General features: G+C 37.9%; 4 protein-coding genes and 1 long non-coding RNA gene across 5 annotated transcripts; 3 read left to right on the top strand and 2 right to left on the bottom strand.

The window, feature by feature from the left end:
- The first annotated feature begins 448 nt into the window (after positions 1–448).
- On the top strand, positions 449–7,089 carry LOC145697283 (protein Wnt-4-like). Its single transcript, XM_081774505.1, has 8 exons — positions 449–623; positions 3,517–3,732; positions 4,276–4,360; positions 4,403–4,544; positions 4,592–4,737; positions 6,046–6,318; positions 6,364–6,750; positions 6,791–7,089. Exons 2-8 carry the CDS (start codon positions 3,668–3,670, stop codon positions 6,881–6,883), a joined length of 1,191 nt encoding a protein of 396 aa, XP_081630631.1. The 5' UTR covers positions 449–623; positions 3,517–3,667; the 3' UTR covers positions 6,884–7,089.
- Positions 7,090–7,371: 282 nt separating this feature from the next.
- LOC145710861 (uncharacterized) lies at positions 7,372–9,324 on the top strand. The gene is made up of 3 exons (XM_081788568.1): positions 7,372–7,584; positions 7,628–9,208; positions 9,255–9,324. Exons 1-2 carry the CDS (start codon positions 7,486–7,488, stop codon positions 8,237–8,239), a joined length of 711 nt encoding a protein of 236 aa, XP_081644694.1. The 5' UTR covers positions 7,372–7,485; the 3' UTR covers positions 8,240–9,208; positions 9,255–9,324.
- Positions 9,320–13,664, bottom strand: LOC145710863 (uncharacterized). Its single transcript, XM_081788569.1, has 6 exons — positions 13,432–13,664; positions 12,605–12,699; positions 11,250–11,359; positions 10,222–10,344; positions 9,924–10,028; positions 9,320–9,702 (listed from the first exon to the last, which is right to left on the bottom strand). The coding sequence occupies exons 1-6, from the start codon at positions 13,509–13,511 to the stop codon at positions 9,595–9,597; spliced, it is 621 nt and encodes a 206-aa protein (XP_081644695.1). The 5' UTR covers positions 13,512–13,664; the 3' UTR covers positions 9,320–9,594.
- A 2,204-nt stretch (positions 13,665–15,868) lies between these two features.
- On the bottom strand, positions 15,869–16,538 carry LOC145711372 (uncharacterized). The gene is made up of 3 exons (XR_014135165.1): positions 16,432–16,538; positions 16,271–16,383; positions 15,869–16,225 (listed from the first exon to the last, which is right to left on the bottom strand). It is a non-coding gene; the product is annotated as an uncharacterized LOC145711372 (long non-coding RNA).
- A 1,648-nt stretch (positions 16,539–18,186) lies between these two features.
- On the top strand, positions 18,187–19,478 carry LOC145711301 (uncharacterized). The gene is made up of 4 exons (XM_081789021.1): positions 18,187–18,285; positions 18,334–18,524; positions 18,566–18,717; positions 18,780–19,478. Exons 1-4 carry the CDS (start codon positions 18,207–18,209, stop codon positions 18,871–18,873), a joined length of 516 nt encoding a protein of 171 aa, XP_081645147.1. The 5' UTR covers positions 18,187–18,206; the 3' UTR covers positions 18,874–19,478.
- The last annotated feature ends 3,615 nt before the right edge of the window (positions 19,479–23,093 follow it).

Below are 23,093 nucleotides of genomic sequence, written 5' to 3'. Positions count from 1 at the left end.
CTTTGAAAAGTTAATTTTTTCGCTAAAATTTCGCAAATAGCGACAAAATCGCAACTCGCGAAAAATTCGCAATTTGCGAAAAAAATCGCAATCGCATCGCAATTTTCGGAGTATTTTGCGTCGCAATCGCATCGCAATCGCAATTGATTTTCGGCAAAAATTTAGATCCCTGTTTACTTGCTATTTCAAATTATAAAAAAATGAATGAATAGAGGATTACTCCTCTATAAAGATTCACTTTACTCGGCGTAATTTCAACCAATAAACTTATATAGAACTTCAGCATTAATTCCTTTACAAAGAGAAATTAATTATCGGTCCAATAAAATCCTCAAAAACGCGCGTCGCCCGTTCTCACTCGGTGGCGCTCGGGATCGCGCTCGCACGGAAAACCGCGGTCTCCATAAACCAGCTTATCTCCAAAAACTTCTTAGCAGCTCAACAAAGCCAACAGAACAGATTCAAGCTTGTATTAGTAAAAGTCACAAAAAAAAGAAGAAAGAAAAATCCAAGTTCTTTTTTCGATCGACAACTTACAATCGGAAGCTAAAACAGTAAAACTGCGAAACAGAGAGACTCAACGGAAGAAAATCTACTTGAAGATACCTGCAATTTTCTGTTAGGTAAGAAAGCAAACCAGAGTTTTTGAAAGAAAACCGAATGAAAAGTACCTTTTGAATTTCCCATTCGATCATTGTTTGACTTCACTTGATAGGGCGCACTTCATAATGGCACGTTAACATGGATTCCGCTGTTGATTAAATATTTTCAAGAGCTTACGTGTGTAAAACCCTGCTTTTTACGTTTTAAAACATATCAATGACACCTGTTTGACTTTCGTAACGTAATTCTATTTGATATACAATAAGTACACGCTTTCTTTTAATACTTTTCTACGAAACAGAGTTGCCTTCAATTCCGAATCAGAATTCCAAAACTAGCTTTTCGAGGAATTCGAAATTGCAGCTAATAAAAACGTCGTTCCCTGCTGGGTACTCTCTCCCAACATTGAAGTCTGATTCGCCTCGCCACGGGAGTTCTTTCAATTCAGAAATTCAAAGTCAGAATATCGAGCTAGGAAGTTGTAAATTTGTTTCCTCGACAGTTTTATTTAAAATAATCGTTTCTTTGATCTTTCTTCTTTAAATGCAATAGAAACAGAAGCTGCTTCGTGCCACCAACTCTCTAGCTAAATTTGACTGTAAGAAAGCCGCAGTGGCGGCGGCGGAATTCACCTTCTTTTAATCAAAGCCCTTATCGCCTTTCAAAGATATCAAGCTTGTCGAAAATGTACTTTTTGATAGCTCAAGGTCGGCGGCCCAGGAAACAAGCAAAATAAGAGAATCGCCAACGAAAAGAAAAAAAATAGAAAACGGGAGCCCCCGGCGCGTGTCAATCACAGTCGGAACGGCTCAAGAAACTGTAATTTGTTTATTATTGCTCGCGCAAATATTTTTGAGCGATAAGCGCTTGTATCGGCCAGGTCAAGATGTTTGGTGCGCCGACACTAGAATAGTTTCAGGAGGGTACTCAAGGCGCAATTTGGGCACCGAGAATGACCCCCGAGGCGCTTTGTCTTTCCGCTCATGGATCTTGTTTTCTGGGATCGTTCTCTTTTCTTAATCTGAATCGGAGTTATTCACATTTCAAGAGGGCTTGTGGATTTCATCAATCTGGTGCCAAAACGCTGCATTTTTTCGCTGGACCTCGAGGTCAGCCGCTGATTTCGCTGCCAAAAATCGTACTCAGCCCCGGCGGTGATGCTGGAATTCGCATCGGAATTTCTCCCTTTTTTTCGAAGCTTTCAAAAATAAATGATTTCCGCCACTACCATTTTTCACCGCGGACAGCACCGCACCTGAGCTAACAACGGCTTCGTGGAGAAATAGTAAATTTATTCTTATAGTCTGAGATTTGCTCTTACAATATAAATCTGCTTTATCTGCTGGTTTTGGTTGAAATTTTTGCCAGGCGAATTCTTGAAAATCTTGACAAATGAATCGTCAAGGTCGACATTTTGACTGCAAAATTGTCGACAAAACTTTTGAATAAGGGGCAGTCTTGGACCAACAGTGTCTTGTGACAAGACTCTTGTCGACAATCTTGGGATAGCTCTAGTAAAACCCATTTGTTTATCATTAATTTTTGGCAAAAAGCAATCCTTCTTTAACTCTTCTGGATTACAATAAAAGCGCGGAAAAGGTCAAACCGCCGCAGTACACGACAAATCGTAATTATAAAGTAGTGACTTGGCCGATAATAACGGGTTATAAGTGAACCGTTTTCTCAACAGGCCGTTTCCTGTTGGGGCAAAAATTACCTCCGCCAAGCGCGTGCAACTGTCCGCCGCGCATTGTTGGGTGACAATGACAATTTTCAAGTGATTCATCCTTTTTCTTGAGCTTGATAAATTACGGTCGCTTGGCTAGAGAAGGGGATGGCCAAGACTATCGACCAGGTACTGGTTGGAAAGAACGCGCCTTACAAAATTATGGAACTTGTCCAAACTTTGATCGAAAAAAATGTATTTTCAGCGATAGCGCCGGCCGCGATATTACTTCAGGTGCAGCGCTTTTTCATACTTTTTTCCGGGAAGAGGAGATATTCAACTATTTTTGATAGTCTTTGAAGATTAAAGACTATTGAGAAAGACATGATCGTGAGCTTGAAGCTTGAGAAAGATCGTAAACACGAAAGCTCCTTTTGACATTAAATATTGCGCAGAAAACGAATAGTTAAATCACCTCCTTGCGGTGGGATACTCTTTACAGCGCTTGCATTATTAAAATGCAATCGTAAACGGGCAAGTTTACGCACGAGCGCGTCTGTTGTCATGCTTTTGATGCTTTTCTTCGTAAAATTTGTAGTTGTGGCAAAACTGAATGACATAAAAATTCTTGAAAATCGCGGTTGAACTCTTAGATTTTCAATAAAACTTCAGAGGTCAAGGCAAATATTGTCGATTTACTGATGACAGAAGCGCTCGCGTTCGCAAATTTTACATAAAAAAAGAACCTTATGTTGGCCTTGACGGTGATTATTGTAGTTTCAAGTGGCCTAATGTCTCGCTGTCGGACTCAAAGCAATTAGCGCGCTCAGGGCACTTGTTCAAATCCCCCGCGCGAAAGGCGCACGGCTCACGTGACCACTTGGTGTGATCAGGCAAGCGGCTAAACCAAACGTGATTGCGGTCGGGAAACACTTTCACACCTTTGCTACTTCTTATCCGCAAAATGTGAGGATCAAGGTCAACTTTCTTCACTTTCTCATGTTCTTTTGCTCCTTCAGCTCGTTTGACCGAAAATGCTTCGAGAGCAAAAGTGACGGAAGTAGTTGTCAGATATTCGTAGTGCCCTGGAGTGAGTGAAATAATCGCTCGATAAACTTGTCAGAAAACGTTTGTTCCCTCAGGTGCTTGCCTTGGCGAAATAATCGAAAATTCTGAAAATTAGATGTTTCCGAAACGTCAACACTTCTGATTTTTCAGCACCAGCATTTCAATTAAAATATCTTTAGTTCATTCGCCGAAGAAAAAACTGGATCAGAAGAAAACCGCGCTGCAGCGAACCTTACCTAAGCCGAGTATAATTAGCTGGCCGCAGCCCTAAGTTGGAGAACCTGAGAACGCTGAGCCGGATGAGGTCGTCTGGAAACTGATCCAATTCAAATGGCACATATCCGACACAAACTACTACTCTTGCTAGCCGCAATTGTCCACTCGTCTGAATGGACGTGAGTATTAACTTTTGGGAATAAATTCTAGCGCCAAAAAGGCAATTTTCTTCGTTTGCCTTTTTGAGAGACATTTTAGCACTTTTAAAACTGACACTTCTTTCTCAGGAGTTTGTACTGGCCTTATGATCCCCGGTATGTTAAGTTCTACTGGCAGTTTTTCTTTCATTGTAATCTTACTTTTTATTCTAATCTTATTGACTTGCCCCGGGGCGGGAGCCTCAGCATGATGCTTCCTCTGAATACATTTTACTGCGCTTATACAGTTATAAACGAGCTAACGTCGAGGAATTACAATCAACTGATCTATTTTTCGCCGCCCCAAGATGGCCCTTCCGATCATAGGTCACATGATGCCCTTTTGGTTCTACCAGGGCACGCAAAGATCAAGAAAACCGCAAATCAACAAATTGCTCTAACTTGATTGAAAATGCTTCGAATCACACAAATCATCAAAAAAGATACAACTAAATCCTTGAACTTGCTCTCAGAGGGGAGCTGCTTTGAAGTTCCTTCTTGAATAGACATAAATCTAGTGCTTAGGTCACTCCCAGAAAGAAACTGGCTCAAAAGAAACTGTAAATCCAGACATTTGACAAAGAAGCAGGAGCAGCTATGTCAGTCAAAGGTTTGCCCCGGATCGAAGTGAAGAAAATTATGGAATTTCTAGCTCGATCACATGAACTATGTCAATTTGGCTTCAAAAAATGCTCTTCAAGAGTGTCAAAGTCAATTTCATAGCGCAGCATGGAACTGTACCGATTTTCAGAAAAGTAGAAAAGACACTATCTACGGTCGCCATGCAAAAGCCGGTAAGAGAGCAATACAGGTCAAAAAGTCATAAATACGATCTTTTTAGGGACGAAAGAAACCGCATTTATTACCGCGATAACCTCCGCATCTCTGGTTCGGGAGCTCGCCATGGCCTGTCGGAGAAATCTCGCCGCCTGCAAATGCGGATCGAGTGGAATGTTCTACCAAGCGGCACCATTTCATTTACCACCGGTGAGTACCCTTTCGATCATTTGTCATTCTGAGGGTGAGAGGAAACCTGTGGAAGCCGCGAAATAATTGTCGCTTGTGCGGCTGGAGGAGTGATTTTTGGGGAGCTTCTTTTTTTTACTTGATTGATGAGCTCCCATGTGTTGTGGGTTTCAGAAGGGGGCACATGTGTGAGGCAAATTATCGTCGACTAGCAAGATCGGTACAAGAGGCACTCAGACGGAGGAAAAGTTTATTTGGAAGGTCCAACTTGACGCTCTATTTTGACCTCAATTAAGACTTATACAAAAAATGACCAGGAACGAACATCAGCCGGAAAGTAGCATCTCATTGTTATATATTTTATAAAAGTCGGCGAGACAAAGCCAAAGCTGCTGAAATATCCGTGCAGGATTTGATTGATCCACAAGCGAGTGCTCAGTACAATAAGGGTCTACTGACACCTGCAAAGTCAAAACGCCATACCGCGCCTTGGAGAAATATTATTTTTTTGGTTTGCCTTCCTTAATTTCTAAATTCTTTCTAGCAATAGGGAGTGATCAATCAGAAACGTTTCACCTTTCGCGAAAAAAACAAGCCACTAAAGTGTTCATTGATCAAATAAATACGTTTGAAAGGTAGTAATCACTTCCACATAGGCGGCAGTGGTGAAGTTTTTTACGGCGCAGAGGAGATAGCTTTTACGGATTAATTAAACGGCAATTACAACATGGCATTCTTGATCTCGATATCAAGGAAGATGCCACGCGCGCCGGGTGGCCGGATTAAAAAAGCGCTTCAGGAAAGAGGCAAATGTGGCTGCTGTTCAAAATTGTCACTCTCGCCTCCCTCTCGGTTGTATAAAACACCATCTGCGGATGTAACTTACCTTGGCAGTATTCTCCGCCGTCGAAAGGTCAACTCAAGTGGCTCAGCTCGCGTTTGAAATATTTTTTGGCGGTGGACAAGCTTCAATTTTCTTGTCGCGATGTTTATGGGTTTTTCAAATACCACTGAGGAAATTGAACCTGAATCATTAAAGTTCAGATCTTTTGCGCTAATAAGCAGCAGGATATACTTGAGGATCAATCAATTTTAAGAGGATTTGCAGTTGGCTGTAAATTTCTAAATTTATAAAAATTGCTTTTGGCGCGGAATCAATTCAATTAGCGCCTTCATTAGATCAGAACTCCAAATCACAATTGTTTCCATTTACACAGCTACAGTAAAGTGTTCTACCTAAGAGTTAGGTTTTTAACTAAAAATATGGTTTAACTACCTAGTTCCTTTTTACAGATTTTGGCCTTGTATTATCGTTAACTGAATTTTTAGGGAACTGAGTGGGATAGATGCGGTGACAACATCGGCTACGCAAAAACCTTCGCTCGCCAATTCGTCGACATTGCCGACATGGAAGCTTATGGCGAGTCAGAAAAGTGCCTCCGCGCTGTAAACGATCGCAGCCCGGATGCTGACAAATTATGTCACTTCTTCAAGAAAAAGGGACGCATAGAAAAAGAAAAAATCCACCACAGAATCGCAAAACTCAAAATGAATCTTCACAATTCGGACGCTGGTAGAAACACTGTCGAGCGAACGAAAAAGGTAAAGGGTACTCTTCCTTGATTTCAATTCTCAAAATGAGCTCAGGTGACCTGCAAGTGCCACGGAATGTCTGGAAGCTGTAATCAAAAAACATGCTGGCACGATGTGGCAGACATTCGAACAATCGGAAATGTCCTCAAAGAAAAGTACGATTCCTCTCAGCGGATCAAACTCAGTGTCAAGAAACGACATACTGTAGGAGGCCACATTGTCGAAGAAGTAGAGCTCAAAGATCCGAATACCCGAGAGAAGCGAAAAGTTCTACCTGACGATGATCTGTGGTGGATTCAGAAGAGCCCGAATTTCTGCAAACCAGACAGGAAAAAGAACATTTTGGGCACTTCTGAAAGAGAGTGTGATCCAAAGTCAGAGGGCGATAACGGCTGTAAGAAAATGTGCTGTGGACGAGGCTACTACAAAGAGCAATTCAAGGTGAGCCTTCTTATTAAATTGAGTTTAACAAAATTTTAAGGTGATCGAAGAATGCAACTGCGAGTTCAAGTGGTGTTGCCAAATTGAATGCGAGCAGTGCGAAGTCACCAAAAAGGTCTACAAGTGCAAATGAATAAAGAAAACACAAAACGCTCAAAAATGCCGCTCCAGCTTTGCCTCACTCTGAACATGCTGTAATTTTGACACCTTCCATGACATGCTCAATTACCTCAAAAGTGTTACTCCCTCAGAGCTACTTCTTATAGTCGAAAGGAAAAATATGTATTTGGAACTCATCGTCCTCGCTGTATATTATTATCACTCGTCAATAAATAATTAAAAATTCAATATTATTTTCTCATTTTGGTAAAAAACCTCTTAGGATAGCAATTTGCGTTAGCAGATTAGTTCTCTTCTTACCAAGAGTCAGCTTGACTCATAAGTACTTGTACTGTGACTCCACAAGAAGTGCCTGCGGCACGAAAATTCATATGATCTTAAATCAGTGATGAATAAGTATTGCGTATATTAGGGTCGTCGTAAAATGGTAGTGAGATAATCCTAAGGAATAACTGAAATAAATAGCGGACTGTGTTTTGATGAGCAGGGCTCTATTTCCTGACTGCTGAGACGTCAGAGGTGCGCTCTTCAAATATTTGACCAAAAATTAGTCTGCTGCATCACACGGGTAAAACATGCATTAATCGAACGAGATTAGTCGACAAGAGATACTGAATGGGAATAGACGCAGAAGTTGATACCTCGCAAGGAGGGGATATCATTCAGACACTCAAAGATGAGATCTTCTGCTCGATTTGCTGCGCGATATTTGAGGTTAGTTTTCTTCTATTGACCTAAGTTTTGATCACATTTCAAGGACCCATTGAAACTCGATTGTTGTGATGGACATCTTTGTAAAGTTTGCTTCGAAGATGTGAAAGGCAAATTTCCATCATGCCCTCTTTGCCGTGCTCTGAACTTTACAGCAAAACCTTCAAGACTAATGGTTTCCGTCTTGAGTACAATAACTTTGAATTGCCCCGCTGCAGAATGTAACGAAAAGTTTCTTTATAGTTACTTCAAGAAACATAAAGAAACATGCGTTCACCTGAATATGAAAACTTGCGAAAGATGCAATGTGAAAATGGAACTGCCTGAATTTGGAAGGCATTCAGCTTGCTTTCAGAGTTTACTAAAGAATTTCGAAGAGATAAAAAAGAAACATGAAGCGACCAAGAAAAACTATTCTCACCTAACAGAAAAGCACACAAAAACACTTGCGGAAAAGAAAGAACTCAATCAAAGCTTAGTTCGGAATCAGGAAACAATGCGTCAACTACAGTTAACAATCGATCAAAAATCATCACAACTTCAACAACTTCAGTATCATAATCATATGGGTGGTGAGCAAAATCATGATTTGGCAATTCAAAATGATAATTTGAAGAAGACAATAACTGATTTAAATTCGAAAATTGGAAAACTCTAACGCGACCTCAATTCTTCCAACAGAAAAATAAAAGATGATGAAAAACTTAATCTGAAGTCAATCAACGAAAATCTCGACAAAAATAAGAAACTAGAAGCGGCTTCGAAGAAACAAGCTAATCGTATCAAAAATATGGAAGCAGAGGCCAAAAACTTGAAACAATCTATCGCTCAACACAAGAAAATCTCGGAGCAACTGAAAAAGACGTTGAGAATTCAAAGAAAGCACTTGATGTTCTTGCTGCATCTAAGGTTAGCTTGACCGCCGAGTTTACCGAGCAGCAAACGAAGCTCAGCACACTTCAGAGTCACTATGACCATTTGAGCGAGCTCTTCTGTCAAGGAAAAATTCACAATAATTTGTAGATTTAAAACCTTTAGATTATTGAACTTTTCGTTCTGAATTTTAATAGGAGATGATACAAATAACTGTAAATCTTGCAAAACCAAAGTGATTGATTCTCTGACTTTTGGTAAAGAAGAAGAAACCAAGAAAGAGACAAATACGGAAATTGAGAAACTTCAAAGCGAGATCACTCGATTAAACCGAGTGGTTACTACTCAGCGTCAGCAGCAAAAAAGTGCACGAAAAGAAATCGAAAAGAGGACTGAGGAGAAGATCAAACAGTCATACGATTCCAAAATAGCTGACTTGGAGAGCGCTCTTAAGACCAAAAATGATCTCTCATCTGAATTTCTTGAGACGATAAACAGAGAGAATAGTGCATTGAAAGCTGATATCATCGCTCTTGAAAACCAAATCAGATCTTTTGACAAGCCTAACGATACAAAAAACAATGCCTTAAGAACGTTCGACAAATATTCACAGACTGATGTGGAGGAACCGTCTTATCCTGCATCTTTAGACAAAGACAGCGAAATTAAAGAACTGAAAAATCAAATAGCGAGGGCTGAGCAATCTGCAAATTTGTATCTTGAGATGTATGAAAAAGAGCGAAAAGTAAACCAGGTAATTTGTTCATTTCATTCATTATGAAGATAGAGTTATTTTTAAGGAACGAGCAAATGAGAAACAAGGACTCTTTGGTCTGTTTAAACGAAAATAAAATAAGTCATGAAGTTCACATATTTTTAAACATTTATTCATTTGACGTATCAAACAGTTGTTCACGTTCAGTATATACAGAAAGATTGGTGGCCGGCATTCTTACAATCCGTACCCGTGCAGAGCATATTAAATATAAAGGTTTCTTTTGTGGCAATGATGAAGAGGAGCAAAAAAATTAAAAAAGCAATATGTCAAGCATATCTTTTTTGTTGTTATTTTTGTCTAGATTGTTACCTATGCAAGGCAGCACGCCTATTATCAGCTGGGTCTTACCAAACTCTAGCTGCCTAATAGGCTGGGCACGTTTTCTTGATCGAGTAATCCGCACAGCACTGTTTTGACAAGGAATTGTAGATGTATTTTGGTCCGTCGTCGGGGCCGCAGCATTCTGGTCTGTGACGGGTTAAAACGTTAACCTAGCAAGTATGACTTTCTATCCTCTGCAAAATGAGGATGGGAACTCGAATCAACCCAATGATGATTATTAATTATCATTCAAACCTAACGGAGTGTGATTACGAACTTGCAAATTTCTCCCAAAACATAAGTCAAGTCTATTTTTAACACTGATTTCTATGTTGCCCAAACACGTCGAAAATTGTTATGACCCGCTCCTTGAAACTCCGTTTCCCTTCTCGCAGCTCTCCTCAGGATTCCATCCGGTAGTTGTGTAGAACAAGTGATACTCAGGATCAAAGACGCTCACCAACTCCGGAGTGAGCTAAAATGTTCACTTGTTAGATACTGTTGTTATTTCGTGTAGGGGTTTCTGATGAAGAGTAGAAGTGTATCGGAACCTCAACCTGTCAACGGGGGCAATAACAAAGCTTGCTGATACACATCTAACGAGTAAGTAAAGCCCCGAGGAATCGCTCCCAGAGACAAGGAAATCTGTAAAGATCAATATTTCTTACCTTCTTGGAAAAGTCCAAGTCGCACTCGCAAAGAGCTCTAGCGCAAGTTCCAACAGCATCCTCGCAGTAGGCCTCTCTTCGTCTGGTTCCCCAGCTATACTTGACGAACTCGCCAATGCACTCCTAAACGATCTCATTTAGTCCCGTAACGGTGTCAAAATACCCCTTATTACACGTTCCGTACTTTTTTCGGCGAAGGTGTAAAATGAGTACGCGCGAGGTCATAAATGGATAAGTAAAAAATAAATCGACAACCCAAAAAGTAGAAGAAATAAAACCTCCGGAATTTGCGCTTTCTTTTCTAATAAAAAACCAAAGCCGCAAAGTATTCGCGAAATATTTTCTCAAGTTTTTCTTATAAAATAAAGGCTTGTGAAATTACAGATGCGGCATCATACAGTCTAAGACAGACGGTCTCTACTTAACATTTACAATTTTGCTTTTTCAAGATTTAATATTTTGGATCTTAGCCAGAAAAAAACTTGCTTTGTCGCGATACTTGAAAACGAAGCTGATTTCATTTTAATCCAGCCCAGTGTTAAAATAAATTGTTCTCAAGTGGCACTGTGTCTTCAACAGGAATCACTTGATTTAGTATAACAAAATCGTCTAAACAACGTGGTTGCTATTACGCGAAATCGAGTTGACCCATGCCCGGGCGTTTTCGCTGAAAGTTAAGTTGTAGCAAATTTCAGAATTTTTAAAAGATAAATGCGAGAAGAGTATTTATAATAACATTCACGTTTCGACCCTCCGTAATGAGCTTAATTTAGCGCTGTGTCCAGTCAGCTTCTTATAAATCCAAGGTGTGCATCTTCTTGGATAATGAGTATTTATTGGCTATTCTCGTCGAAAATACATGCGATCGCAAAAGTCTTAGGCGAAATAGACTTAATTTTTAACTTGACGGATCTACATTTATTTCCAAAAAATCATCAATCGCCCTGTCCGTGGAATAAACTGGATTATGTTTGCACAATCCAACCAAAGCTCGAGTACTACAGTCGGTCGCCGATGGCGGTACTTACAGATCCGAACTCCTTTCGAACACACTTCTGGCACTGTTTGTATTTGTGGCAAGAAACGTCTAGCTGGTCGATTGGTTTTCCGTGTCCCATTTCGCTCATCGGCCGATCGCCTGAAATTTGCTTTTTTAAAACTCTATCGAAAAAAAAGTAGCGTGGAGACTAAATAAACGATTCCTCATTCTGCAGGTGTGACCTAGATAACACGTGAAGGAAAAAGTTGCATAATAACGGTGGCCGGCTTCAGGGAAAAATGCGCCGGCCAAGACTGGTGTTACTGGAGATTTCCTACGATGGGTTTCATTATAGAATTATTGAATGGTAATTGAGAGGTTTAGCAGCGTGTCATATTTTTGCAAGGAATCGAAATGAGCAACATTCATTTTTCGTGGCGGATGATACATAGATTCGAATTGTACATAATAAACGGTAATTTGTTGAATTTGTTATTCAAGCAGTTTTTTCTTTAGCAATAAATATGGTAACACCACTTTAATTTATCTTACATTAATTTATGCTCGTTTAGAGAATTCTCTTCATCAATGTCAAAATGAAGCTATTTTCTGATTCAATGTTTGATTGAGTTGTTAATCAATTACGGCCCCTTAGGACGTGAAGCTTAGAACCCTAGTTCCGTCAATTATCATCAAAACAACAAAACATGAGAACATGTTGCCTGTTTGAATATCGCTAGATTTGATATGTTATTGGTTTGATTGGAAGTGACCATCAATGCTTCGCAAAAAAGACGTCGTGAAAAAAGGAACTGTGAGCGCATTCAATTAATTTTGACGATTGGTGTTTGTATCATCAATTTGGCGAAGTTAAACAAAATAATGTGGACCCGCCTAGACTTGAGCCCGAGTTAAGCTTAATAAAATCATACTTGTGATTACCAAAATAAGCTGAATGACAACTAAGGGGATCACCAAACGTAACTTTTTGATCAGAAATCGTGTTAAACAAAAATATAACTGATCTTTTTCAATCAAAAATAAGCTTGTTTTTGACATGAAAATCTCGATCACCTAATCCTCTTCTACCTTAATCCTCCCTTCATGTTACTTTTTGATTCAAGCATTTGAAAGACCGGTAGAACAAACCACTAGTAACTGACGGTCCTCTTTTTCAAGATCTGCCAGGATTTCCCTGTAACAGGCATTTGCGGTTTTTATTATGGCACAAGGCCAATTTGCCTTTTATTAAAATGACCCAGAATGCGGATAATTAATGTTTTTCAACTGTAACGACAGTAGCTTTTGAGAAATATGACTCGCAAAATGCTCATGTTAAAATCAAAAATTGTCGACTAGACAAGCAAATTCTTGGCAAAACTGTAGATTTGACTACTTTCTTACCGAGAATGAGGCACTGGCAACCGTAAGCCCAATATTTTCGCTCGTCAAAGTCAGGATTGTAGTTCTTCACCATCTTCAACAAATCGTTGTATCGTCTAAAAACGAAATTAATAGTGTGAGTTTCTTTTTCGCTAATTGATATTTTGCCGTTACCGAATCTAAAACTTAGAATCTAAAGGGGAAATGCTAGTTTTGAAAGCATGTTTATAGCTGAATCTAGCGGTTAACTCATCACAGATTTAAGTCAAGAGTAAAACCACTTTTTAATGGGATTATTGAATGATAAACTTGACGCGATAACTTTTTATCCAATTATTTCTACAAAAAAGCAGAGATACGGATACAATGAGGATCAACTAGTACATTTGAGAGGTATTGAAATAAGAATTCGCTTCCAAAGTAACTTCCAGAAAATATTTTAGTCTCAGGTCAGACTTGTGTCAGACTTTTGACAATTTTGAACACTAAGGATTGTGTTTCACTTTTCGCCGGTATAATCGGGCATTATTCCGGAATTGCTTGAATCAATGTGAATATAAATTACGTCGCTAGATAATCAGGCTCATCGGACAAATATTTATAAAGATTTAACTTATCCCTATTTTATTATTCGATCAATGTTAATACAGTTTAAGGGGTTGGAAGATGATATCGTCTTTCTTAAATTACTGGATGAGTTTAGGTCTTGTCTAAACTGGAACATTTTTGAGTCAAAATCAATATTCTTAGTTTAAGGATATCGGATTATTAAGAAAAAATACTAGGGGTACCCCTTATTTTGATCATTTTTTATAACTTATGGCCCATAAGTTATGGCCAGAATTTACCTTGCACCGAGTTGAGTTTCTTCGGTTTGGAAAGTTCTCTGAGCCAAGGTGACCGCGACAATGCTGTTGAATACCTTCATTGTTTCGATCTACTGTAACACACTGTAGTTTATGAAGATGGTAAAAGATCTGTTGACTTTTGACTTCTCAAAAAATGAAAAAAATACTCCAGGAAACTTATCGTTAGCTGCCGGAGAAAAGGCGAAAAATTGACGTTTGGGGGGATTTACGAATTTGAATCGTAAAATTTTTCACGACAATATAAATTAGCGAAAACGGTGGAGATCGAGGTGGCGGTGGAGCGCTGCGCCGCGCAACGACTCGGCAGCGCCAGGACTCCGGGAGTCGGAGATTTCACGAAAAAACCGGCTTTCGCTGAGTTTTGAATTGCCTAATTTTGGGTGTTTCGTAATAATGCATTTTTTCTTTGCGATGATGTTTTTCATTTAATTTTCATCATAAAAACTTGATTGCGACGTATCAAATAATCCATATTTAAACAGAAACCTCAATCTACTAGCAAGTAATTTCTTATTCAGAGCAGAAAACTCAACCGAACTCGAAATGCAGAAAAAATGAAATCTTTCTTTTTTTCAAAATTATTAATTAGCCGATGATTGTCAATTAACAGAAAAATTCTTTTATGTGGCATTTACTAAAGCTACTTTAGTTGAATGGAAGGATGTTAATCTTTTGTTTAGTATAAACTTAATTGAGTCGTTTTCATTGAAACAAAATAGCGGCTTAGGTCAAAATACATCCAGGGCATCACCTTTTTTAAATATTATTTCACCGTTCTTGTAAGATGAATTTTTAATTAAAATAAAAACGTATGCAGGGCATGTTCATTTCATAAGAGTTCAAGAAGTAGACATGCAGATCGCTTGTCAGTGGCGATTACAGAGGATCAAGAATACAAATGAAATTATAAAGTCCTTTTTACTGACATTTTTTGTTTGAAAAAGATAAGCGCTATATTTTTGTAAAATATAAGGGGCGTCTATTTTGACACATCTTTACGGTTTGATTTTTCTAGCACTTGGGCCAAAAATTTGGAAGAAAAAACTTTCCAAAGTGCCGCGTCAAAATGCCATGATAACACGTTGCGCCGCGATAAAGATTTTTTTAGATTTCGGGAAAAATATAATGCTCTTCGTTAATGTTGTTTTCTTGAAGAAAAATTTCTTTCCTAGAAGTAGTGTTTTTCTTCTCCCTAAAGAATAGGAGATCATCCTGTCTGATCCGCCACAGGCTTCCCGAAATTGGTTTCTGTTGGAGCATATAGCTTATACCGATTATTGCCTTTTTATGCGAACCTTTCTATTAGAGGATTTATGAAAATTTTAAGCATTAATTCCCAATTTTTATCTAGGCTATTTATTCATAAGCTATAAGTTTTTTACTGTGGAAAACAAAATTGATCACAGGATTGACTACACGCGTCTGGAGCACTCTCGAAAACAATCGGATAGTCGCAGTCTTCTGAGTCAGTTGAGATTATTTCTGAAGAAGTTACAAATGTTCCATTCCATTGGGCACGCTCGGCAACATTGAATCTAAAAATATGATGAATAAAGACATTTAATAGCAATCACTTACGATGGTCCTCTTCCAAAAGAAACAAAATATGAATCAAAGAATAGGCTTGTCGAATGAAAGGATGGCTGAAAGAATCATTGGAATTGGAAAGAGCATTTTTTCTTAAATCTCACCTCAATCAAAAATCCAGCATTTGACCAAACACCATTATTGAAATGGAAAACCTCATTTGTAGTTCCGCCGTCAACGTCGTATCCTCCAATAGTTATAGTTCCTCTTCCGACAGACAAGCAACCAAGCGCTTGGGATGCTCTCGGATGATCGCTTTCATCACGCCATCCACCAAGTCCCAAGACCTCTACTTTTCTATCGAAGTTTCCTGATATGGCGATCGCAAAGCTGTCGAATGTGGCTATAAATGTTATTGGAAGGGACCCGAAAACGCACAATTCATATTTCAAAAACTTACCTAAGCATCCGGCAATATGATTGTGTCTCAGACTAAATGGATTTTTTCTAACGGCCTCCCCATCGAACTCTTCGCAAGTCGTGATATCGTTTTCGTCTCCAAAGCATAAAAGAATTTCGTCAGGGGAAGAAGGCACAGTAACGATGCCTCCATAATGATGATTCCACTCAGTTACCAGTCTTGCAGCCAACTCAACAATACCGCAGTCTTGTACTCGAGAAATCTTCAAAAATAGCTTTGATTAGGATACGAATTTGAAAGTACTTTATATCTATCTTCATTTCCACCAAAAATATAAATCTCTCCATTTAGCGCTGCAGAACCGACGATATCAAGATATTGATAAAATTCGTCCCTACTTTCGGGAATCGAGTAGTACCGATTTTCCTAAAGCAAATTTATGCTTTTCTATTTTAAAGACACTTTCCTTGAAATGACCACTACCGGAGACGATGTAATTCAATGTCAAATCATTACGATTTTGGCAAATAACAGTAAAAAAGCGTTCGCAAACATAACCATTGGAACATGGACATCCATTCGGGCAGCCTGACATACATGGGCACCGGTTAAAATTTCTTTTGAAGGTTTCATGACAAGAATCGAAGCATGTTGAATTGGTCTGGCAGTCATTCATACATAGATTCAAGCCAGTCTGTGCTTCACTTTTGCATTGCCGATAAATTGGACTCGTTGTTTCAGGGTCTTTACACTGGCAAATAGGGTGCCAACAATCCTCACATCCAGAAGGACAGTCATGGTAGCAAGGACAAGTGTCAACACATGCTGATTTTCCTGAATTTGAACCATGCACAAAAACTTTTAATCAACCTGAATAAGCATTCAAGCATTCTGTGTCGCAAAAAGAGTCGGAACACCCCAATCGGCAGCTAACATACTCGAGCCGGCATTGCGCAGCACATGCTTCTCCAAGATCTTTGTCTCTATAAATTTCAATATTAGCAAAAGCAACCCACATCAATTGTATCTACGGGCATTCTCTGATATTCAGCGCGAAATTGGAGGTCAATCCTTGAATAATATCAAGAAGAAGTAAAAATCTAATTATCATAATTATTTCGAAATAAAATGATCAATTTCAGAGTGAAATATTGCTCTTGCTCAATTTTTGTAAATATCAATCCTGTTTCTAAAGGCCAGAGTCGTTTATTTGACGCAATCTGCTTCGACTTTCTTCTTGATCCGGACTTGAAGTCGTCTTGAATCCTTCCCATCTTGAGGCATTTGAGTGTTGACACTGTCAAGTGTGAATTAGAGGAGCAATTACGGAAATTACTTAGCTGGTCTGAATTAATGCACCTGAAGCTGACGGCGAGCACTTTGTCGCGCAACGAACACGTATTCTTACGGCTCCTCGGCGGTATCCAGAAAAATCCATATTAATGAAAAGAATCCGACCAGTTAGCCTTCCTAAGTAGCCACTTGGATATTCCTCGCTACATCTCAAGAGCAAGATGCAAAATTGAAGAAAAACGTTCAAATTTTATTTTTTCTGGGAGTTGTTTCAAATCAAACCTGTCCAAATAAAGGGGCTAGAAACTTTTTCATCAGAAATAAACTTCGTCTAACTGCTTTCTGTTGGATTTTTTCCTTGAACTTAAAGACTGTTTTGGGTAAACTTTGCAATTTGATGTTTGTACGGATACGATAGGGTCGAATCCTATCATGGCGAAAAACAGAGTTTTCCAGATGTAATTTTATTAGCAGCAAGAGAACAAGGGGGTCTAAGAAGCCGGTTTGAGAGGGAAATCAGAGAAGGGATAGAGAAATAAGCCTGTATTCTTGGGGCGTCTAGTCTGATTTAAATCGACTTGAAAGGATAGAATTCATAGTCTATTCAGCATTACACAATGATATATTCTCAATAAGGAAATATATGGACTACTAAATATAGTTGAATAATCAGTTTGTAAATAACGAAAAATGAAGTGGTTCAAGCATAGCAGAAATCTTGACAATAAAATCTTGAGTACTTAAGATGAGTTTGCGGCTGATAACTTCGTTTTGATTACAAATGTCCATAAAAAATCTATCAAGAGTTATTGAAAATTCTCATAATCTAAAAAGCCAGACATAAAAACGAATCAGTGAATGACAACCACGATAAAAGACATGATCTCATGAAAGCTTCTCCACGTGGCTATTGTCCAAGTTTCAGAGAACTCCGGCATCTTATCAGAAGCATAGAATAGAACGAAACAAGAGATTTATTATTTAGAGAGTTGATACACATTTTTCTATCTTGCCCAGAGTCGCCGTTAACTTCTGGAACTTATGTCATTGTCACGTGACATCTGCAAGTGTAATGCAACTTGTGGGAATGTTTATTAGACAATAATTTTATAAATATCTGGAGATGCTACGTCTACATTTTCTGGGTAGACCATCTTATTATTAATCATAAATTAAGAGAAACCGATCATTTCAATATTGATTTTTATGCACTTCGAATAAAATGTGATTTCTACATAAAACACTTCAACAATGTTATTTTCTTCAATCGATATGTATCGAATGATTGGTATTTCATGAAATTATTCTGAATCAGGATTGATGATTTTTCTGCTTATCTATTACTGAAAGATTATAATACTTTCCTTTGTATTCTTAATTTGTTCGTTCACTCTTGATTTTATGACTCAAAACCTCGTAACAGTAGTATTCAGCCAAAAATCAAATAAAAAAAACAGATTCTCGCGTACTGTGGCTCCCAGGCGCGTCGAGTAGTTTTTTGTAAAGAGAGAAAATGGCTGACGATCTTCCGTCTATATCAAGTATTGAATTTTCTGAAATCAGTTCATTCACAACCGACCAACCTCAAAATGGTTTGTGGTGCTGCTACAGTCATTTAAAGCTAACTTATCCTTCATTAGGTCTTAACAGGGTAGATGTAAGCGCGATGATCGACGCGCGTCTTGAATCAATGAAGATCACATACGAAATGAAGCATGAAATTGATAAGCTCGCAAAAAGATTCATAGCAATTGAGGATGAAAATACAAGTTTGAAGAAAATAGTTGAGGAGCAACAAGTTAAGATCAACGAGATGTCAGATCAGTTTGATGTATAAAATATACAAGTTAATCGAAAATAACGATTTTAAAGGAATTAAAAACTCTTAAACTGGAAAAAACGGAACGATTTGGAGTTGCAAGATTCAACTATAAAGCGGCAAACGATGACGAGCTTAGTTTTGAGCCCTTCCAGTTCTTTTATGATCTAAAACCCCTGGAAGACGGATGGTGCAATGCGAAAATGTAAGAATTTTTAACTTATCTTAAATCACATAGCATTTTTATGAGAAAACTTTATAATTAAGGAGAGATCATAAAACAGGCGAGGAAAAAAAAGGTGCAATCCCAGAAAATTTCCTTGATATTCTCTACAAAAAACGAGAAGAACCGAATAAATGAGGAGGTTTTGATGAAATAAACTGTAGTCCGCTCTCCGTTCTTCAGTATTTGTTAATTTTTATATCAAAATATTAATGCCTTCAATAATTGAGAGGTTGAAGTAAAAGCAAGTCTATCAGGTCCGTATACAAATAGGAGTTTAGTCAATATATGTTATTTCATTGAATAACTATAAATTAAAGCCGAAAATTTAAAATCATTTCATAATTCTCGACCACCACCTCCTTAATCAAGGCTTAAAACAAAAGTTATATAAATGATGACGATTAACATGACATTTTCTTCATGAATTTTTGAAATTCTTCGTAACGCCTTTTTGAAACAAGAAAAACATACTGTAAGACCTAGATTTGACAGTTACAAGTTATGTCATAAATAGAGGCCGATATTCGATAATTTCAGAAGTGGAACTAAAAATAGCCCGAGTTCTCGGAAGAGCAGTGACGGAAGATCGCTAATAAATCGAATGAATCTTTACGAAATCAAATCAAAACTTCTCTCTTTACAAAATATCTGGACGTGAACCACCAAAATAGCGGAAATACAAAATTCCCTCAAATTCTTGCGAACGTCCGAAAGTCACTTCAGAATCTTCTATTGACACAATTAAGATTTGAATTTGAAAATAAAGCTCAATTATGAAAAATCAATTATCTCATTTCCAAGTTCCATTCTATTCTATATTGTGATTCAAAATAAGCAACAAGCCTCCTCTTGCTGATAAGATAATCGCAAATAAATTCAATTTATCACGTTTTAGTCTTTCGAAAAACACCAGGAGCAAGCCCCGTGAATTCGATTAAAGTCACCAGGGGTAATTACAAATGGGGCTATTATTTATCTTCGTCAGCTTTATTTTGTCATCAGGTTAACAAATTTTGGGTGTTCTAATTTAATATTCATTATCGCATTCTCACTTTTTCCAAGCAAGGATATCGCTTGATAAGAAACGCAAAGTCGGCTTAAATTCTTTTCAGATTGTCCAAATTTATCCAGCCTCAAAAGTCTTGCGCTTCAAAAAATAAGCTTTTAGTCGAGTTATTTACAAAGTGAGCCCCTTATTCTTGGAGTCAGATATGGAGCCCTCGATATTTTTAGACAATTATCCGGTAAAATGGCATTTAAGCCTCATCATATAAACTATATAATTTATTAGATGATTTGCCCTTGGAATCAATCAGTTGCTGATAAAAAATGAATGGCAAATCTTTCAAGTAAAAATCATTTTATTCGGCAATTTAAACAAATTAAGTTCACAGACAACAATTAATTAATTGATGTGCAATTTGGTCATCAGACCACAAATCTCTTTAGACATGCCCCCAATATTTTTAAAGGTTAACTCGGTTGGCCACAGTATGACGAGTGTTTAAATTGGCCGTTACCAAAAAATATTCATGAAATTATGCTTCGCTTCCCAATTTTCAAGACCAAAATTCAAATGACAGCTCAGTCTGTGGCGAGTTAGTGTCGTTCCTGGCTTGACAGGAATAAGGGAATAGGGGGGCTTTTTAATTTTCGCTTTATTGCTTTAGAACGTGTCAGTCCTGTGACATAATGAGATTGTGCAATGGCCAATTAGGGTGATTGCTGATCATTTTTTGATTCTTTCTTTTAACTTGGTCTACTTAGCATCAGTTTCTGTGGTCATAAAGATAAAGCAAGGGACTAGGGTTAGGTTATTTTAACTAGCCGAGTCGCTTCAAATTCGAAATAAATTGATCAAAATACTAGTCAATCAGTGTTTTCAAAACTGCGTCAAAAAACAAGCGTGAAATAATTATTCCCCGTGCTAAATGAAAGGTTAAAGAGCTGGGCGTGGTCCTTAATTTTGCACATTTTTGACGAATTATGATGCTTATACACGTTAATCTGTTTTTCAGTGGAGCCGATACTCACAGCGAGTATTTTAGGGCTCTGATGTTTTAATTGATTTCCGGTGAGTTTTTATCTAAAATAAGCTTTTTGCGTTAATTATGAAAGAAACACACGTTTGTTCCAAATCTTAGCTAAGCGATAAATTCATCAATCAAACAAAAAAAGGGAAGGAAAACAAGGGACTAATTGTTATCTGTTTAGCTTCATTTATTTTTGAACTCGAGATTATCAAATTGAAAAATAGTCATTTTCCTGGGAGAGAGAAGATGGTTCGCTATTTTGGATATAATGTCAGGACCATGTGGGGAAATGAATAGAACGGGAAGTAATCTCTAATTGAGTCTCGATGGTAAAAGCTGGCGGTAATCAAGGATAAAAAGATAATAATCAAGGGAGATTCAAAATAAATTATTATAAAGTCGGCCCAGCTGTTCTCAAGAGGCTGTTCTGCAGATGGAAGAGAGGATATAACCGGAAAAATAGGCGGAAATTCTATCATATTTTGAAATGAAACAAAAAATAAGAAGAACAAGCAATCAATTTTGTTGAAATGAAATTGATTGTTTCATATTTTAAATTCCTTCTCTACCAACATCAACAGACAAAATGCAAAACAAAAAAATTTTTCATATTTTTTGAGAAAGAAATGGTGAAAGTCTCTTTCGCAAAAATAAAATCCCTCAAATTTGGAGTTGAAAATGATTTCTTGGCAAAAACGTACTGGGAAAAAAGAAATTATCCGCCGTCAATTGTGTTATTGCACCAAAGTGCGAGAGAAGCCTCTAAGTAGCTTAATTTCTAGCTCTCGTAAAAATTACTGGCTCCATTATTTTACTAAATTACGAAACGAAAAATAAAAAATCGAAAAAGTCTCTCGGCTCGTATTTATACGTGAAAATTGGGCTCTCAACGCGCGTTTGATTAGAACACTTGATTTCTGTTAATTTTTTCATTTTTTTGCGCCCATCAGCAGTTAATTTCATTTTCTACGGTTTTAAGTGGGTTAGCTAGTTAGTTATAGCATTTGATTTAAAAGTGCTCGAAAGAGATTATTCCTAGAAAAGCTCATTTACTGTTTGGCGCCTTTTAAAAACTTTAAAATGAATAAGCACTAGGAAACAAACTGTCTAATGGATCCGCTAATCGTTTCTTTACAAGCTTGTTTTACGTAAATAGCGATAATGGTAATACCATCTCATAATTCCCGATTACACTGCCCCTTAGTCCATACACAAAACAGATAGGGTTGGTTCAAGTTCAGCAACTTCGTCATATTTTTTCAGCCAATCTGAAGAATGAGCCCTTACCACGTCAGGTTTTCAACACAGCTCGCCAAGCCCTGATCTAATCGTCAAGAAAATCTGTCTTTATTGAATCCTTCTTTGAATGTTTTACAATCCTTTTTCTAAAGCCGTAGATTCGTTTTTTTCCATTGCCATGGCAAATCGCTATCAGGCCACTTTTCTACAATGGCTTCCACGGCGAGTTTTGTTCATCAGTTGACCAGCTGCGCCAAAAATTGATAATTGCAAGTTTAACATGAAGATAGAAGCCAAGCCTATCCCTTTTTTAGAGATAGGGGTTGATGATTGGGCAAAACGTGCAATAACAAGCTTATGATGGAATATTTAAATTAGGCGAATGATTGATTTACGAGTTGACTCGCGAGTTTGTCTTATTATATTGTTTATAAATTGGTGATTATTTGTTCATCATCCAAAAATTAACAAAAGCTCAGTCGACTCTGCTTCAAAATGTCCTACAGATTTGATGAGGCTTTTCAGGAACAGTAAGAATCTGTTTATTCTTCTTAATTCGATTCACAAATGTACAGAGGCTCTACTGTAAATAATGTTACCTTTGCTAAACTCTGGTTTTTCCCGGGGAAATCGTTCAATTGTGGAAATTTGATTAACCGGAAATAAGATTCTTGGCTTGGGCCTGGCTCCAAAGTGAAACTAACCGGAATCCGATTAGAATTTGCAGCCCTAAACCGAGTTAGAAGGGCTCATCCTTCGATAATTGATCAACGACGCCGCGAAATCGGCGAAAAATCCCAACATTGTAGGCCACATGAAGAGAAACCTCATGCCGATGTCCCAGACTCAGGCGAACATCCAATTAGGGCTGCGGATTTACGAGACTTTTTCGAGAATAAAGCCAATTTTATTGAATAACATTGAAAACTGGATGCTTTCCCTATCTATTTGAACCTTCTGATCATCGCTAGAACTCATGGAATGAAAAATCAAAGATTTTAAGTTTGGTCGAAAATTCTCTAGAAAAACTGTTGTTGTCAGTGGCTTTGGTGGTCGGCATCGGCAGTCTTTTGGATTTTCAAA

This window comes from Oikopleura dioica, chromosome 1 (assembly GCF_907165135.1).
Source record: "Oikopleura dioica chromosome 1, OKI2018_I68_1.0, whole genome shotgun sequence".
NCBI lineage: Eukaryota > Metazoa > Chordata > Appendicularia > Copelata > Oikopleuridae > Oikopleura > Oikopleura dioica.
The sequence above is the reverse complement of the archived record's forward strand: the minus strand, read 5'-3'. Positions and strand labels throughout refer to the sequence as shown.

Bases quoted from the DNA above. Each gene is read 5' to 3' on its own strand.
- LOC145697283 (XM_081774505.1), top strand. From the start codon at position 3,668: ATGGCACATATCCGACACAAACTACTACTCTTGCTAGCCGCAATTGTC. The intron at 3,733-4,275 runs GTGAGTATTAAC...TCTAGTGCTTAG, and splicing joins GTCCACTCGTCTGAATGGAC to GTCACTCCCAGAAAGAAACT. The intron at 4,361-4,402 runs GTTTGCCCCGGA...TGGAATTTCTAG, and splicing joins AGCAGCTATGTCAGTCAAAG to CTCGATCACATGAACTATGT.
- LOC145710861 (XM_081788568.1), top strand. From the start codon at position 7,486: ATGGGAATAGACGCAGAAGTTGATACCTCGCAAGGAGGGGATATCATT. The intron at 7,585-7,627 runs GTTAGTTTTCTT...TCACATTTCAAG, and splicing joins TTTGCTGCGCGATATTTGAG to GACCCATTGAAACTCGATTG.
- LOC145710863 (XM_081788569.1), bottom strand. From the start codon at position 13,511: ATGAAGGTATTCAACAGCATTGTCGCGGTCACCTTGGCTCAGAGAACT. The intron at 12,700-13,431 runs GTAAATTCTGGC...TTTCGTTTTTAG, and splicing joins GAAACTCAACTCGGTGCAAG to ACGATACAACGATTTGTTGA. The intron at 9,703-9,923 runs AGGAGCGGGTCA...TTAACCCGTCAC, and splicing joins AGAAGGGAAACGGAGTTTCA to AGACCAGAATGCTGCGGCCC.
- LOC145711301 (XM_081789021.1), top strand. From the start codon at position 18,207: ATGGCTGACGATCTTCCGTCTATATCAAGTATTGAATTTTCTGAAATC. The intron at 18,286-18,333 runs GTTTGTGGTGCT...ATCCTTCATTAG, and splicing joins AACCGACCAACCTCAAAATG to GTCTTAACAGGGTAGATGTA. The intron at 18,525-18,565 runs GTATAAAATATA...ACGATTTTAAAG, and splicing joins AGATGTCAGATCAGTTTGAT to GAATTAAAAACTCTTAAACT.